Source organism: Cygnus atratus, chromosome 24 (assembly GCF_013377495.2).
Source record: "Cygnus atratus isolate AKBS03 ecotype Queensland, Australia chromosome 24, CAtr_DNAZoo_HiC_assembly, whole genome shotgun sequence".
Taxonomy (NCBI): Eukaryota; Metazoa; Chordata; class Aves; order Anseriformes; family Anatidae; genus Cygnus; species Cygnus atratus.
The window spans coordinates 829,533-847,524 of record NC_066385.1 but is presented as its reverse complement, the minus strand read 5'-3'; the positions used below and the strand labels follow the sequence as shown (position 1 = coordinate 847,524).

The 17,992-nt window shown below is 58.3% G+C and overlaps 1 protein-coding gene across 1 annotated transcript; it reads left to right on the top strand.

Annotated features, from left to right (window-relative positions):
• Nucleotides 1-1,169: 1,169 nt before the first annotated feature.
• WNT2B (Wnt family member 2B) lies at nt 1,170-17,172 on the top strand. The gene is made up of 5 exons (XM_035561333.1): nt 1,170-1,333; nt 12,370-12,590; nt 14,947-15,224; nt 15,692-15,956; nt 16,943-17,172. Exons 1-5 carry the CDS (start codon nt 1,170-1,172, stop codon nt 17,170-17,172), a joined length of 1,158 nt encoding a protein of 385 aa, XP_035417226.1.
• Nucleotides 17,173-17,992: the final 820 nt, after the last annotated feature.

The window sequence follows — 17,992 nt, the reverse complement described above, 5'->3', positions numbered from 1 at the left end:
AGCTCCGGCAATGCTGAAAGGACTTCAGCAGATATTGGGGGCCGTGGTCCCAGTGAAAAATTAGGCATCTAGGGAAGTGCCAGCAACGAGAGAGGTTACCCATGTAAGACTAATGCCTTCACCACCAGGGTGAGGAAGGGCCGGACTGCAAAGGGCCACAAGGGAAAGGGGAGCTCCCAGCCTCGGCCCTCACAAGCTACTAGACACCTGGGGAGGAAGGAGAGTTTAGAGTCAAGGGCAGCTCCTCCGCCAGCCCTCCTTGTCCCGCGGTCCCAGGGACCCAGCAGAGATCGGAGACCCCCCCGGGCGCACGCAGCCGCCAAACGCGGCCCGACGGGGCGGGCTGCAGCCGGGGGCCGGCGGTGCCCGCGCACGGGGACGGCGAACGGCGCTGCCCGGGGACCGCGCCCTGCCCCGGCCCCGCTCCGGAGCGCGGGGGCCCGGGGAAGCCGCGGGCACGGCGCTGCCCCGGACCCGCCCCGCGGGCGCGGAGAGGCGCGGAGCGGGGTCCGGGCGGCCGTTTCCCACCCTGCAGTGACACCTGGCGGGGGCGAGCGCGGCAGGAGCCGGCGGCGGCCCCGAGCATCCCGCCCGGCCGCTGCGCCCCTGCCCCGGGCGGACCCCGACGGGGCGGCCGCGGGAGCGCGGGCGGGGGCGCGGCGGCCGGAGCTGCCCCGCGGGGCGGCGGGCGGTGGGCAGGGGCCCGCAGGGGGCTGTCCGCCGTGCCCTCGGGGAGGCGGGGGTCGGTCCGGCCGGAGCCGCGGCTCCGCGCTTCTGACTCTGCCCAATGAGAGCCCGCAGCCCGCCGCGAGCTGTCAATATTTGGCCGCGGCCCCCGCGCTCCCATCCCCAGTGCGTCCTCGCCCTCCGCGCGCAGCCCTCCATGGCCCGGCCCAGCCCCGCCGCCCGCCCCGCTCCGCTCGGGGGGCGCTGAGCCCCGGGACCCCCCGCCCCCCCCCCCCCCGAGCCCCGCCGCCCACCCCCGCAGCAGCAGCATGCTCCCGGGCGCGGGGGCGCAGCCGGGGCTCGCTCAGCCGCGCGGAGCCGGGAGCCGCGCACCGGGGCAGTGACGGGCACGGCTCGGCGCCCGCACCGCCGTCGCCCGAGGGGAGCGCGGGCGGGCCCCCGGCCCCGCTCGTTCCTCCGGCCGGAGCGCGCCGCGCAGAGATATGCTGAGCACAAACCGCCTGGAAGCGCCTCCTGGGATTGCCGTGGCCCCCGGGCGTGCGGAGTGCGGAGCCTTCCCTCGGACGGCGGGCGCGGCCCCGCGGATTTACCTGCCCTTCGTCCTCATCCTGCTCGCCCTGCCGCCCCGCGCTGACTGCTCGTGGTGGTGAGTGTCCCGCCGGCACGGGAGAGCCCGGCCCCAGCCGCCCCGACGGGCGGCAGCGGAGCCGATCCGCGGCGCTCGGGGGGAGCCGGGCCGGGGGCCGGGAAGCGGCCGCGGGGCCCCGGGCAGCGCTGCGGGACCGGGCAGGGCCGGGCCGAGCCGAGCCGGGCAGCCCCGGCTCCCCCGGGGGTCCCACGCAGGACGGGTCCGGTCCCGCCGGGCTCCGCGCCGCCACCTGCGCGGCCCTTGGGGAGAACCCCGCGGGGTCTGCCTGGGAGCCGAGCACCGGGAGCCCGCTCCGCCGCCCGGCCCTTTAAAAGGCAGCGAGGGCAGAGCAGGATCAGTCCCCTCGGCGCGGGCTGCAGCTGGGAAGCAGCGCGGGCAGGGGGAGATGGGGCTGCCCTGATTAACCCGCTGCGGGCGGAGAGCAGCCTGGCTCTCCCGAACCTCTCCGGGCTGCAGTGTCGCCCCGGCACTTGCACGGTGGCTGCTCGTGGGCTCCCGGGGCACTGCTCTCCCTCACTGGAAGGCGATAAGGCTCCATGACAGCTGGAAGTGATGCCATAGAAAATGCCAGAGGAGCTGTGGCGAGAGGAGCCACACAGCCTCTTAGAAACTGATCTCCTTCTGTCCTAATTCCTGTAACAATGAAAATTCATGTCTGCAGAGTGAGAGTAATTAGGAAAACTGGGAATGGGAAGTTTTTCAAGTAAGCCTTTGCTGCTTCAACAGCTCAGTAACACTAAAGAGGGGAGGAAAAAAAACACCGTTGCTGCAGAAAAGTTCTCAGTATCCTCCCGTCCTGTAACAGCCCTCTCTAATCTTGTGCAAAACACCAATTTACGCGCCAATCCCATCATCATTAGCACATTGCGGTGGATGAAGCCGAATTTAATCAAATTCAATCCGTCTGACACCGAGGGGGGACTGGTGGCTCTGGAGCTCGTTAAGTGCCGCTGAGCACGGCCCGGGGCTGGGAGCGCTTCGAGGCTCTCGGTGAGAGCTTCCCGGGACGGGGAGAGGGGAAAAGAAAGGGGGAGAGGAGAAGGGGAAGGGAGCAGCGCTGCAGGGGCAGCCCGGAGCCCAGCTGGCGGCAGGGGTGCCATTCCCGGCACTGCCCCGGGAGACCTCCTGCAGCCCGATCGGCCCCCGTGGAACCGAAATCACCGGGTGAGAAAACGAGTCACCGGCCGCGGGGATCAGGTTGATACAGGACTGGCCTGACTTCCAGCCGCTATCTGCCCCCACCCATCAGGGCTGGTGAAGACAGGACAACATCTGCGCGGAAGGTGATGTTGCTGATATGCCAAAAGCTGAGGAAGGAAGAGTCTTAGGGTAGCGGGGAAGTTGAAGTATTTCTCTTCATTACCAAGGAGGCAGGAGAAGGAGAGGGAAGCTGCTGGAGCGCAGGGTAAAGCAACTGGAAAAAGACCAGGCTACGGCACGGTCACAAAGCCCTCTGCCCAGAGCTGAACAGTTCTGCTAAGGCACTCCGATACCAGCTCACAAGAGTAAAGTCTTTCTTTAGGGACGGCGCGAAAAACATTTTTCTTGCTTTTGTACCCCACTTCTCCCCACAATGACCATGGTGTTGGCCCCAGTTCCAAATGTGCGTCTCTACCCAGCAAGCGGGAGCAAAACCAGGCACGCTTTAAGCCTCGGTAGCTGTGGCTTATTTGTAGGAAGCTAGATTTAGCTCGCACAGCAGTTTGTGTTCTCAGCTTGCAGGCTGACTCCCCGGTTGGCAGCCTCTCATTTGAGGGAGAAAGAGGAGCCGGGGCAACCTGGTGATGGGGGCAGGGGCTCAGTCGGGGAGCGGGGCAGTGCCCCCACCCAGCCCAGCGTGCTCCTTAAGCCATGGTGGAGCCCAGCACACTTCTTTGGACCTCTTCCATAAAGCAGAATCGGTCCCAGTGTCGTTAAATATGACTTTTTTTTTTTTTAAATTTAAACCAAATATATTAAACTCAGAAGTTGACATTTTTGGTTGTACTTTCTCTCTTTTTTTTTTTTTTTTTTTTAAGACCAGAGCATTCCTCAGAAAACCTTCATTGAAACAAATGCTTGCCTGCTGTACATGTCGGTTCTGATCAAACAGCGTGTTTAGATGAAATTGTGTTTTACTGAAAATGGTTTCAACCAGCTGTGGTTTGGGAAAAAGTTGTTCAGTGATTTGCATAGGTTTCCAAGCACATCTTTAGCACTACTGATATTACAGTAAATACATTTGGTGGTGCATCATCGTTCCTTATTTTTATTATTATTGCCAAATTCTTCTAGGGATTCACACACAATAAACTTGTGGAAATAGAGGAAATGCTTCTCATTTTCAGAGTCAAGTTTTAAAGTAGATTAATAGAAAAAACTGGGTCACTTCTGATCAGAGTACATGGAAAGGAAATATCAACCAAATGTTTCTTCTAAACAACTGCAAATTATTAATTTTTAGTGACGTCAGGCACGGCCCCCGCCACCTTACAAAAACTTCAGGAATTGGTGAACTTTGGTGCTAGAAAAAGTGTCTGTGGACGTGCGTGTGCTTGGGCTCGTAGCGGGAGAGAGGAGCGGGGGCGAGGGCTGGGGCGGGTGCCGGGGCGGCGCTGCCAGGACCACCAGCGGCCACAGGACGGACGTGGCTGGGGGAGCAGCATCCATGCAGAAAGCTCCCAAACTATAAAACGTTACTTAGCAACCAAATACCAGCTGAAACACAGACAGAAATTAAAAAGGAATGCAACGGGAAAATCCCTAAATCCCGTTTACACTTGAGTGCGTCCAAGGGTAGGGAGCGCAGCATCACCCGCGGTGTGGGGCCGGGCGACAGGGAGCCGTGCCCAACACAGGCCTGGTCGCACTGCAAGGCAGCGTCAGGCCCCAAAAGCGGCCTCCAAAATTCCTTCCGAAAGATTTGGAAGATTAGACAAATGTTGCTTATAAACATAAACTGTGCAATAAACAAACTTGGTGTAAATAACTAAGTAGAGTTTACTCGCTATTGAGAGCCCTGCTGGTTGCTCTAGTGTGGAAAGCCATTTCAGACCGAAGGTTTGGTTAACGAAGAATGTACACAAAGCTGTATACACACACACCCCGTGCACCCCACCCTCACACGTACCCGCTTGCCTGCAAACCCACATGAATCCCCCCCACCTCCCAGACACACCAAATCCTCGTTAGCTAACTTGTTTATTGCTAACCACAGCCCTTGGAAACTACAAATATTTAATTTCATCTGGCATTGGAGCAGATGGGAGGCATCAGGCTCCCAAAGAGATAAAACAAATCTGGGGAAGGAAGAGCAGCGCGAGTTTGCGCTGGGGCCGAGCAGCGTGCAGGATCTGGCCGCGCACGGGGCTCTGCTGGGATTGGGGCAGGTCAGGGCCTGGAGCACGGCGTTTGGGCATGGGGCATAGTACCTGGGCAGGCGTCATGGGGGATGTTCTGTCCCGTCAGGCAGCCAGCGCCACGTGTCGGCTCCCTGCCTTGGCCTGCCAAGGGGCCCAGGGATCACAGGGAAAAACGTGCTGAGGGCAGAAAAAAACACTTTGTGGAGAAAGCATGCATTATGTTCTCCGTGCTGGAGTAGCCCCAGGAGCGGGTGCCCAGCCCTTGCCCAGTGCCTGACGAAGCCACAGGCACAGTACGTGGGGACGGGGACGCTGTCCCTGCAGCAGGGAGGCAGCAGTAGTGGTTTCTGCCACTGCTCATCTCCAGGGCTTGCTGTGCATTTCCATCCCAGCACCAGTGCTGGGTCCTGGCCCAGGTGCCGTGGATGGGCACAAAGAGTGATGGAGAAATGGAGCCACGTGTCGGCGTGGTTATCAGATATATGAGCGAGGCGCTCGTTTAAACAGGCATCACACTGAGGTGTGTGGGAGGGGAAATAGCATCAATAGGAATGTTTGAAATTAAGCCAAGGGAAAGACAGCTGCATGCACGAGCCTCCCAGGCAGCCGGTGTAACCCTTTGGGGGAGCGCGGGCACTGCCGGCTCCCCTCGGTGCCAGCCTCGGGCGGGCAGACCCTCAGCGACCTCTCCGGGCCTTGTCGGCGGAGGCTGCAGCAGCGGCTCGGAGGCCGGTGGCTCTGGAGGCCCCGATGCTGCCCTGCACCAGCTGCTTCCCTCCAACACTGCTCCTGCGGCAGCACAGCTCCATCCCATGGGCTCAGCTCCGGGGCTGTCCCAGGCACGTTCCTGGGACAGGAGCTGCCACCCCAGGGAGGGCGAGCAGCGCACAGAGGTCTGGGGGGGCCCAGCGCTTGCCCTGGCAAAGTGCTCTGCTCGGTATTAACAGCGGGAGGTCAGCAAACAGGAAGTATTTATCCCCAAGTGCTTCGTAGCCCCAGCCATCCAGGGAGCCCTCGCTTTGAAAAATAAGTTTTAGAGTAACATCAGACTGATGGAGAATGAACTCCCTGGCCTCTGTAGCAGTCCTGGTGTTCTGCGTTGGGAGTGTATTGGAACAGATGGGTTCTCTCAGTCACTCCACTCAGTTATAATAATCCTGATTGTATTTCTTAGTTCATTTTTCATTAGGGTCACTTTCACCTATAACAAGTGTCTCTTAAAAAAGAAACGCACAAGAAAAAAAATTCCTTCTGCTTTTCCAAACTCGTTAGCCTTCACTATTACTAATACCAATTTCAGCAGCACCTACAGACCACCATGAGGTGAGACCATGCCGGGCCTGTTAAAACAGGCATCCCCTGTTCCGAGCAGCCTTCGCCCCAGCACACGCGATACGCCAAGGACAAGAGAAACTTCTTTGCCACCAGCAACTGCATTGCCTCCGCATTTCTTGGCAAAGTGCTTTGGGATTTGGGGAGGGGAAAAAAGAAATTGTTACTTGAAAGGATAAAGCATAATTTTGATGAGCACTTTGGATTGTGTTTCTACATCAGCCGGCATCTGTCAGAGGAACAGCTTTCCCCCACCACAGTGCTAGGTTGCGGTCGTTATTTCAGAAGGCACCAGGGCCCTTTTCTGCCTCAGCTTTCCTGATTTTCCCCCCCACCAGCTCCGCAGGCGCACCCAGCTCCCCCCTGTGTCCCACCACCCCCAGGGCAGCCTCATCCCTGGCTGCTCACCTGCAAGGGGAGGTCCCAGGGCGGGGACCCTGGCAAGGAACTGAAGGCACGCGACAGGGAAGAAGGGTGGCACACAAGAAAAGAGATCACAGCGCAGAAAATGAGAAGTACTTGAATGGCACTGGTAGTGGCCCAGCATTATGATATTAAAAACCATTCAAGTGAGACTAACGCTCTCAACATACAGAGTAGTGGCTCTAAGTGAGGAAATTAGGACTATTAATCATTCCAAGGCGTTAACAATTCCAGCAGGCCAGGATGGCCCTGTTCCCAGTGGGGCTTAATAAAATACTCAGAGTTTACAATAATAAAATAATATCTCAAATGTCTATAGCACCTTGCAACCCAAAGTGCTTTGCAATTGGCTATAAATTGTCCACCCACAGCCATGGAGAGCAGGGGAAGGAAAGCACAATCTCCATGGGAAGTATGCAAAGCACTTGAGGAGGCGAAATTTTGTCAGGCTCTCCGGAATTTGCTCTTTATCAGATAGAGAGACAGGGATGTTGGATTTGATCCTATCTGGAAGGTTTGTCTCCCAACTGAGAGCTGCCTAGGGCTCTCCAGCCTCCCACCAAAACACATTTCATATCGACTCCTTGGGAAGGAAAGAGAACAGAAGCCAACAGAGCTTGGCTCCCAAGTCGATCTTTCAGGACTACCAGCATGCTCACGAGAGCAGTGGGTAAATGAATCGGCTTCCCCAGGGGAAGGACTCCAGCAGCACTCGAGAGCCCAGACGAGCCAGGCGGTGCTTTCAGCTCCCCATCAGCAGCGGTGCCCCAGGAGCAGAGGGCAGCAGCAGAGCCACCCTGTGCCAGGCACCTCCTGGCCCCCGCCTGCAGGGGCAGAGCCCGGGCAAGGGCACGGCAGCGGGTGCCCACCCGCTGGCCATCGGTTATATCAGGTTCAGAGGCATGCCTAACGCGTGGCTGGGAACAATTCCTCGGCTGCCTCGCTTGCTTTTTTTGGTGGTTGTTGTTGTTTTAAACGTGGTCTGGCAAATGGAGAGCCCTGAGCACTGCTCTGCAGCAGCGTGCAGCTGCCCGTGTCCCTGCAGGGACAGGGAGGGAGCCTGCAGGGAACCACAGGGAGCAACTTTGGTAGCAGGGGGTCCTGAGGTTTAAGCTGACCCGGCTGTCTTAAGCAAGCGGCGAGCGCCCTGTGTTTGGTGGGAGAGGCCAGGCCACGAGTGGCAGCTCCTCAGGTCAGAGGCTGTTAGATGGGATGGAGGAGCCGAGCCTGCCGCCTGCCTGGAGACCCTGCTCCCAGCCCCTCCAGGTCGGAGCAGCATCTCTCCACAATTTCAGAGCCACAGAGCTGGCTGCGACTGTCAGAAGCAGGCTTTGTGCTGCCGTGTCTGCCCCCGGGCACTTCTGTTCCCACCCTGCACAGCAGCTACAAATACTTTGCAAGGTGTTTCAGGATCCTCAGGAGGAAACATTAACCTGCCATCATTTTTCAGCCATTAACTCTCTCTGCATTAACGAACGACAAAGAAAAAGCCTTGTGCCTCAGCTCCCTGCATGTCAAAGCAGGCGGCAGCAGCAGCCGCTGCCCTCGCTTAGGATCTCCCCGAGCTGTCCCGACGAGCGGTGGGGATCCTCTGAGCATCCTCTTTTCCTGCATCGTCAAACTTGCTCACGTGGGCATCCCTCTCCCAGGGTAAATTTAACCTATGATTATTCTAATTCAGAATTGTGCCTTTAATGGTATTGGTGCAACCCTGATTCCCCACAGTGGGGACTTCCAACATTTCAACAGTTGCTTTAATCATAAAGCAGAGCACAAAAAAATAAAATTTTAAGATTTGCCTTAGAATGCCAATTCCAAAACTTTCCCTCTTGAAACTAAGTAAAGCTCAAATAGTGTGTGTTTTTTTTTGTTTGTTTGTTTTTTAATGCCATATAAAATATTAGATACAGCAGTGTCTAATATTATTTTCATTAGAAATTGAGTTAGAGCACTCATATTTCTCAACACCACCTTGACCTTACAGAGATGTTACAAACTATAGCAAGTTCTGGGTCCTCTGAAGTTTACCCATTCCCATGAAACATTTTCTTTCTTCAGAACTTGTTTTCCAGGAGCCATTTCCCACCAGATACCTGCTGTGGGGTCCAAACAAAGGCACGACCCCGCAGGAGCCCCTCGCCCTCACTGGGAGCTCGGTGCACAGAGCAGGCTCGCACTGTTGCTGTTGCATTGGTGGGGAGTGATTAGGAATTAAGCAAAATTAGGAGAAATTTCTTTACCAAAAGGGTTGTGCAGCATTGGAACAGGCTGAGGCAGAGCTTCGCTCGCTCCAGCAGGAGAGGTTCCCAGCCGCCTATCGCCGGGCGCCTTGGACTCTGGCGGAGCTCTCGGTCTGCTCGCTGCCACGCCTGGGAGCCAGCCCTTCTCCTCAGGCTTCTGGTCTTTCTCGCTAAAGAGCTCAGCAACAGGGGGCTGGTGCCAAAAGCAAAATTTATCGATCCAGAAAGAGGTTCCCAAACACCAGGCAGATGAAGTCAGAGCAAGGCGTATGGACCTCTGGTCCCGGGGACACTGTGCTGCACATCCCCGGACCTTGCAGCCAGCACGCAGTGGCACAAACGCCCCCTTACCCCGCAGGGAGGGGAGCAGCAGTTTGTAGGAGAACTCTGAGCTGCTGAGACTTTGCACCAGAGCAGCCTTAACTGAGGGCAGAGAAGTGGCGTGGGCCACACAGCTCCGCGAGAGCACCCCAAGGAGCCTACGAGCCCTTTGGGGAGCCAAAACGCTGTCATGGGAAGCGCGGAAGCAGAGCGCACACAATGCAGGGGCAAGCATTGGGAGGGGGTTAGCACAAAACGCATGCTGCCAAGTAAATAGATGCGTCTGCCTCCGATTTGCATGTTTATCTTAGAAGCAATTTAGGTTTCTCCTTGTTTACAAGAGTAGAAGTCAGCAGACTCTTAGAGTAAGAAAAACAACTGGGAGCCAACATGTGACAGTTGTCTCCTGTTCTCGCAATGCACCGCAGCAGCCAGCGCTTGCAGGCTATTGAGAAAGAGCTCGGCTCGCCTCAGCTACATCACCGGCTGCCTGCGTGCAGCAGATTTGCTTGCAGAGAAGAGAAAAGATAGCGGGAAGCTGGGGCCACTTTACCTCCTCTCCACCCAGGCTCAGGAAGCACTTGCCTGTGGAGCACCAAGTCTGGTCCGTGCTGGTGCCGCGCGGGTCGCTCCTTGCAGGAACCGATGCTGAGCGGGCGGCGCAGAGGTGCAGCAGGGTGAGCAGCAGCACAGCGCTCCCTGCACCGCTTCGCACCCACCTCCCAGCACCACTGGGAGCTGAGCTCCAGGAGCAAACGGGAAACACAGCACACAGCACGGTACAAGGCCATCAGAGGGATCGGTGCCAGCCCCCAGGCCTGAGCTGTGCAAACCCCTCTGCCTGTAGCAAGGGGCTCTGCAGACACTACAGGGCTTGTTATCCCGACCTGCACATAATTAACCATTCCCACCCTCTGCCCTGGCCCCTCCTTTCTACAGGATGCCCATGGGGACGTGCCCTGCCTCTCTCCATCACCTGTGTTTCTCTGCACCCAGAAGCCCAGGACCGAGCAGTCCCCGAGGACGTAGCAGCACTTTGCTCTCGCAGCTGTTTCTGAAGTTTGGGGTAGTTTTTTCCGGCTGTAAAATGCAGATTCCCCAAGAGTAAAACACTTCACAGAAATTTGCCGCTTCCAGCACAACTTCATTTCTAAAAAATGAAGCAGACCATTCTGATAAGGCAGCTGGGGACTTTTCAGAACATCCTTTTTATTTCCTATTTCAATGTTTTTGAAATGTCATAGATTTTTAGAAATAAGATCAGAAGGGATGCTTTAATCAATCCAAAACAAATGTTTGTTGTGTTTTTTTTCCCTCCCAAAATTCTGCTTGGCAGGAAATTTTTCGATGTTCTTGTCTCACTCCATTTCAGAGTAACTGAACCCCACTGGAGACTTTCCCACAGAATGGAAGAGCTAGGTCTCGCCGCTATGACCGTGGGCTTTCCAAGACAAAAGAGGAATTTTCTCCCCTTGTGCCATGCCACTTTCCAGTGCCACAGCCATTCTGGGAAGGGTTTCAGTACATAATTGCAGGTGAAGGCCTGCAGGTACCGCTGCAGATCATCTGCCTGTGGTGTGCACCCACAACCAGAGCAGAACAGGCGGATGCCTGCCCCGTGGACAGTAGCGAGGTGCTTGCTGCAGGCAGGTGTCTCTGCCCTCCTCCTGTGTCCTCCTTCCACTTTCTTGCTGATAGCATTTGCTCGGATCTGGATATTTGGCAGAAGAATTAATAACAGGAGAAGTAATTAGCTCAGTGTGCAAAAAGGGGAATGCCTGGTGTTTACCTTTTCTGGAGGGTTTCCCTGGGTCTGGGTCCCTGGGGTGGTGCTCGGCACCACCGTGTCCCCAGGATCCCTGGAGTGGAGTGGAACCCCCTCCCCTGCCCGGCATCGGGCAGAGCCCCTGCTGACATCCCCCCTGTGCCAACTGATGGGGAGGGCCCCATCAAGGAGCCTTTCGCCTCCTCCAGCTTTCCCTGCATCTCTTCTCCCCACAGTGAGGATGAGCTGCGGCTTCTGTCACAGCCTCCTCCCAGAGGACCACTGCACCCACTGCAGCCCCCCCCCCACCAGCCCCCAGCCCTGGGCAGCTCCAGCAGGGATGTGTGCACAACTCCATCCCCAGCAGGGACACGTGCATGTCCCTGTCCCCACCTGGGACTAAGCAGGCTGACCTGGGCCAGGCACGGCCAAGATCCCACAGTGCCCCCGCCATCGCACCAGGAGCATGCGGCCTCCAACCCTCCTCCTCCTCCTCCTCCTCCTCCTCTGCCATGGGGAGCCCCTGCTGCTGGTGGGAAAAGGACACCGGGGAGGGCCGTGAGGGACCCACCACCACTGCTGTGTGAGGAGAGGCTGGCGAGCAGGGCTGCAGAAGTAACATTCGCTGGCCCTCGGCGCCGTGGCTCGCAAAGCCATGGGGAGCTGGGTTTGTTATCCTCAGCTCCAGCCTGAGATGACCTTGTGCTTCTGCCAGCATTTAAACAAAATATTTTAAAAAAGGGAAAAGATCCCATTGCTTTCTGTGTTCACAGGGCTTTCCTGAGCTATCTGTGAGGCTGACAGAAATGATAGAACATAGCCAGAGAGAGAGAGACAATGAAATATTGCCCAAGTTTATTGCTTTTTATTATTATTAAAGGGAGGGTCTTATTTCCATACTGGGGGTTTGAAACATTTGAATCCCACCCAAACCTCTTCCCTTCCAGCCAGAAGCACAGCTCCATGGTATGTGGCAAAAATCATTCTCCGGCACAAAGCAGCCTTGCGGCTGGCTGGGGTGAGCAGGCGGCGGAGGCAGGGGCTGGATGGGGATGGAAAATTCCACCTCGCCTCCATTGTCCATGCTGGCCCGAGGCAGCAGCGAGGGCTGCTGGGTGCGGAAGGAGTCAGGATCCCCCTCAGTTCCATGGAAGGCTGCCCGTTAGGCTCAGCGAGCCGCACCAGGCCGTGTTTGCACATTTGTCTTTCTGCACCAAAACCCTGCCCACCCCCCTGCTGCACGGCAGGAGGCCGAGATGCAGGCAGCACGCAGGCAGGACGGGGGATGCAGCCTAGCCCTGGATGTCCATCTTCAGTGGTGTCCATCATCTGCTGATGCCATGGACCCCCGTCCCCGCACAGTGCCCCAGCCAGAGGGGAGGGCGGGCGGCATCGCGGAGCCGCTCCAGTGCTGGCCCTGCCGGCCCCAGCTCGGCTCCATCCCGCTGTGCTCAGCAGGGCCGGGCTGCAGCGTGGGGCTGGGATGGAGGGACAGAGGCTGGGAGAGTTCCTCTGCTGCCCCTGGGGACTCCCCTTCACAGAACATCCCGAGACCCTGCACCTCCAGCCCCCGAGCACAATGTGCTAACACCGGCCCCGTCTCTCCTGCAGGTACATCGGGGCGCTGGGCGCGAGGGTGATCTGCGACAACATCCCTGGGCTGGTGAACAAGCAGCGGCAGCTGTGCCAGAGGTACCCCGACATCATGCAGTCGGTTGGGGAGGGAGCCAAGGAGTGGATCCGGGAGTGTCAGCACCAATTCCGCCACCACCGCTGGAACTGCAGCACCCTGGACCGGGACCACACTGTCTTCGGCAGGGTCATGCTGCGAAGTAGGTGCTGCCCCGTGCCCTCTGCCCCCACCCGGGGACGTCTGCGCCGTGATGGGAAACGCAGATACAGGTGGCTATGGACGCCACTTGTTTAGCAGTAACATTTTGAAAATGTCTCAAAAAAGGGGGTTGGGATAAAAGTTCTTCCATGGTGGGATAAAGTTCTTCGTCCCTGGGGAGGGTCCCACAGGCGCCCAGCTGCAGTACCGCACGCTGTCCCCGCTCCTGCTGCCACCCGCCTGGAGGTCTGGGGGCCGTGCCTGGCCTCAGTGTGCGGCTGGGAGCATCTCTGCTCCCGCTCGCTGCCGTGCCCGGTGGCTCGGGTTACTGCCGGAGGAGAGCTTTGCCTTTCCCTGTAAATTAATCAAGCAGTAATGGGAGCAGACCACTGCTTTTGAAATAGCTGCACCAGATGAGATGGAGCAGGGGGAGCACTGGGGGAGAAGGGGGAAGGAGGAGACACCTCCAGAGAACAGGCTCATATGTAAACAGTAATGGGATATATAAATATTTGGAGAGCAGGGTTGGCCAGGAATCAGCAGTTCACGTGGGAACTCGCTGTTCCCTTGCATGGCAAGGGAGGCAAGGCAGAGCTCAGGCTCCAGCCACTGCTTCGGGCTTCGACCTGCAGAAGGACGGCAGCCACGGGGCAGACGCCAGCGCTGCAGGGAGGGCAGGGACCAGGAGGGTCCTTCCCGGCTCCAGGTGAGGACAGGGACACCGACACGGTGCCTGTGAAGCACTGAAGGTGGAGTGGAGCACTTAAGGTGCCAGCAGCGCTGCTGCAGACCCTGGGGCCACCCGCCCATCCCCGTCTGCAGGCTGGGACCTCGCTCGGTGAGCCAGGCTCAGCTCCAAGTCCCTGGGGTCAAAATTCACCAGGTGGGACTCAGTCAGGGGCTGGGTGGGGAATCATGAGGTATGCTTGCTAAAGCACAGAAGGTTGCGTGTGCAACAAGATGTCCCGCGGGACAGACAGCTGCAAGGTGATGTGCTGCGGGTGGGGGTACAACACCACGCGCGTCACTCGTGTCACCAAGTGCAAGTGCAACCTCCACTGGTGCTTGCTAAAGGATACCCATGGACTGGGTATTGCCCATCTGTATTTCCCATTCCAGACCACGGGGCATGTTTTGTTCTACAAAAGCAGGGCCGTACCCAAGGAATGAAGAGGAAGGGCACAATGGGGGCAGGAATGGGGACGGGAGCACTCCCAGAGCAGAAATCAGCACATGGCTCCCGCTGTTCACTGTGAGGGCTCCCGCAGTGAGCAGGAGCGCGGGGAGCGCGCGTGGTGCCCTGCTGCAGCGCAGATGCTGCTCCCCAGGACGTGACAGGCCGGGGCACATCCAGCCACGCCACCCCAAATCAAACACGGCTGGGAGCAGGAACAGCTTTGACGCACCGGGAGCCGCTCATCTGGAGGACATGTGAGCAGGGAGGGTGCCGGGGGCTCGCTCCCAGCTGGCGGGGGCTGGCAAGCGGGGCAGGCCGGGGGCAGCGCAGGCAGGGCAGGCCCGGAGCAGCCCCAGAGCGGAGCTGGCAGGGGGGAGCTGTGAGCACCAGGCCGCGGCGCTCACCCCGCCACGCTGCGGCCTGCTCGGCCTCAGCCCCTGCGTCCCGCCGCCGCTCCAGCCCCACATCCCCTCCTGGATGCTGAGGACAGGGGATGATGAAAGCTCCTCTCCGTAGCCCCATCCTGCCAGGCCCAGAGAGAACTCTGTTCCCTTTGAAGTTGCTTTCAAAGGCTCTCAAAATGAAGACTAACATGGTTTTGATTTGCAGCTTCTTTTACAACATTATAAAAACAGCTGCGAACTCAAAGCAGAGACGCAGAGCGCCAGGCAGCACTCTGGGCTGCGTGGGGAGCCCCGTGGCAGCCGCCCCATCTGCGGGGACAGCGGCACCCATGGGAGCCACCTGTCCCCGCATGCTCCGGCTCTGCCACCGCCCGTGCTCAGCAGCCTCCAGGCCATTGGCCTCAGCACCCATGGGCCCGGCTGAGCCAGGGTCATTGGGGGCCGGGCCGGCAGCCCTGTCAGCAGCCTGGTGCCAGCACCCAGCAGGAGCTGCTGCTGGGGGGACAGGGGATGAGGTAAGGGAACGGGGTAAGGAAACAAAGCAGAGGCTCAGTAGCACAGCTCAGGCCCCCCAACTGCTCCGTGAGCTCAGCACAAAATTCCCCTTGGGCTGGGTACTGGGGAAGCCGGAGCTGAGCGGTGCAGGCAGCAGGGACGGGCAGGACTCAGTTTATCTTTACCGAAGGTGCTGCCAGCTCCGCGCCCCCTTCTCCAGGGCTGCCCGTGCCCAGGACGAGCCCATCCCTCACTCCCTGTCCCCTCTCTCCGCACTGCAGGCAGCAGGGAGGCTGCCTTCGTCTACGCCATCTCCTCGGCGGGGGTGGTGTACGCCATCACGCGGGCCTGCAGCCAAGGGGACCTGAAGGCCTGCGGCTGCGACCCCCTCAAGCGGGGCCGCGCCAAGGACGAGCGCGGGGAGTTCGACTGGGGCGGCTGCAGCGACAACATCAACTACGGGATCCGCTTCGCCAAAGCCTTCGTGGATGCCAAGGAGAAGAAAGTGAAGGATGCCCGGGCGCTGATGAACCTGCACAACAACCGCTGCGGGAGGATGGTGAGTGCGGCGCTGCCGGGGACACCTCTGCACCACGGGGACCGCCTGGCAGTGCCGCCGGGAGATGCTCCTTGCTCCGTGGGTGGTGGGGGTGGCTGGGGTGGGACAGACCATGCCAGGCAGGGCACCCACCCCCCAGCACCCCTCCGCAGGCTCCGGCTGGCATCAGTGACCCTGGTACCGCTCCTCGGCCCGCAGTGGTCAGAGGTAGGGCTTGCACTGCCAGCAGCCCTCCCACCTTTGCCAAGCCCAATTCCTAGAGCTCACTGCCCCCGGGGCCCCACCGGTAGCCAAAACAGCAGTTTCCCAGGCTCTCTGTGGCCTGTTTGAAGGAGGGGGCTGGGAGCAGGCTGCCCTCGTGCACTGGGAAGCCCGAAGCGGGGCAGCCCCGAGCTGAGGAGTTCTGCAGGGCTGGGGGCAACGACGTGGGGCAACTGCCGCTCCTCACGGCCTCCCTCTTCTCGCAGGCTGTGAAACGCTTCCTGAAGCTGGAGTGCAAATGCCACGGAGTCAGCGGCTCCTGCACACTAAGGACTTGCTGGCTGGCCATGTCAGATTTTCGGAAAACAGGGGATTACCTAAGGAAGAAATACAACGGGGCCATCCAAGTGATAATGAACCAGGATGGCACCGGCTTCACCGTGGCCAACAAGAACTTCAGGAAGCCCACAAAGACCGACCTGGTCTATTTTGAGAACTCACCTGATTACTGCGTGATGGACAAGTCAGCAGGTAAAAAAAAAAAAAAAAAAACCACCCATGATTGCCTAAAAGCAGCTCTTCCTCCCCTCCTGGCAGGCCTGCAACTCCCAAACAGTCCAGCCTGGCAAGACCCCTCTGGGATGTCAGCTCTGAAGCCAAGCCTGGGCAGCAGGGGCTGGGTACCCCCAGGGCCCTGGGGGGTGCTGGTGGTCACTGTGCCATGTCCCTGCAGCACACCGAGGTGTGCACATCTGCACAGAGCAGGAAGGGATTTGTCCAAAATCCCCAGGCTTTACACCAAAGACCCGAACCTTGCAGGCCTCTTGTAGTTAATGTAGCACAGAGCCTTTCTTCTGCTGAGCGAAGATCCCTTAAATTAAATGCCTGTTGGTGGGCCAGCCTGGTGCATCTCTGAGCGCAGCCTGAGGCGGGGATGAGGGGCAGGGCAGGCAGTGTCTCTGCTGAGCCCCTACAAGGGGAATCAATGGCTGTCAGAGCCCAGAGCACGGCTGGGGCCAGGGATGCTCCCCAGTTCCCATGGCAGCCGGCACAAAGGCGCTTGGCAGGGAAGGCAGCCGCTTGCTCCAGCCCTGCTAAAACGAGCCGCAGGCCCACACGAAGGAGGCATTTTGGCTTTCCCAGCCACAGTCGCCCTGTTCCTGGGCACACGCTGAGCCCCGGCCTTCTCCAGGCACAGAGGGCAGCGCGGGGCAGAGCCCGCCCTGCCTGCTGCAGGCAGCGCCGTGTGCCGGGGTAGCACGGGCCAGGCGTGCGACCCACGCTGCAAAAGCGGAGCAAGCACATGCTGCACAACCACCCCCAGCCCCCTCGTGTAGCAGCACACTGCAGCACGTCCGGGTGTGCTGTATCAGAAACAGGGAGATTTCATCTGCCGAGAAAAGAGCCCTGCGGAGGGTTCAGCTGGTAAATATCGGCTGTGGGTGGGGGGGCTAGAGGAAGCACTCGAGGGAGGCGGAGGAGGAAGGTCCTGACCGACTCTCGCTTCCCTCCTCTAGGCTCCCTGGGCACCGCAGGTCGCGTGTGCAACAAGATGTCCCGCGGGACAGACGGCTGCGAGGTGATGTGCTGCGGGCGGGGGTACGACACCACGCGCGTCACTCGCGTCACCAAGTGCGAGTGCAAGTTCCACTGGTGCTGCGCCGTGCGCTGCAAGGAGTGCGAGGACACTGTGGACGTGCACACGTGTAAAGCACCAAAACGGGCTGAGTGGTTGGACCAGACCTGAAGAGACGAGAGCAGCAGAGGGAAGAGTCAGCTGCAAAGCCCCCCCCAACCTTTCCAATTTTCTAGAACACCTGTGCCCCGTGGGCCATGGCGTTCTGGGAGCTGTAGTTCAACTGCATGGCTTTTATTTAATTGATTCTGCAAAGCACTAAAGAAAGGACTACATTTCCCAGGAGGTACTGTGGACCCTTCTCATTGCTCAGCAAAACTAATCCCTTCCCTAGGAGGAGTCCGCAATCCTTGCTTCAACTGTGAAACTTCTGTTGCCTGTTGTTATCTCTGCAAAGGGACAGTGCACCTGATAGACTTGGAGAACCCATCGTCAGGATGCAATGCCTGAGGAATGCTGCATCTCGCCAGAGAATTTACAGTGAAGTTTCACCAGCAAAACAACACTAGTTCAGAATAATAAACTCCTGCAGAAAGCACTCTTGCTTTTTTTTTTTTTTTTTTTTTTTTTTGCAAGGCCAGAGGAAGGGTGTTGCAAATTCTTAAGTTCAAGATCTCCATGTTTCCCTCGAGCAGACCTGGCATACTGATCCCAGCTGCACTACTGACACTCGCTGAACGAGAGCAACTCCTGCACAGTCTTCTCCCATCTCCCCAGTGAGGATGACGAGCAGAGTTGTGAACTGTCAACTGAAGCCTGAATGACTGCAAGAAGACAAAGGCTATCCACAGACGTTTGCAGACACGGAGGGCTAGAGAAAGCAAACAGAATCTGTGAACTTACTGGTAGGTTCAGAAGTTGATGGGTACAACAGCATCTCTCTGTAAAACTCACTTGTATGTTGTGTATACTGCTTATTATTTTAAGTCAA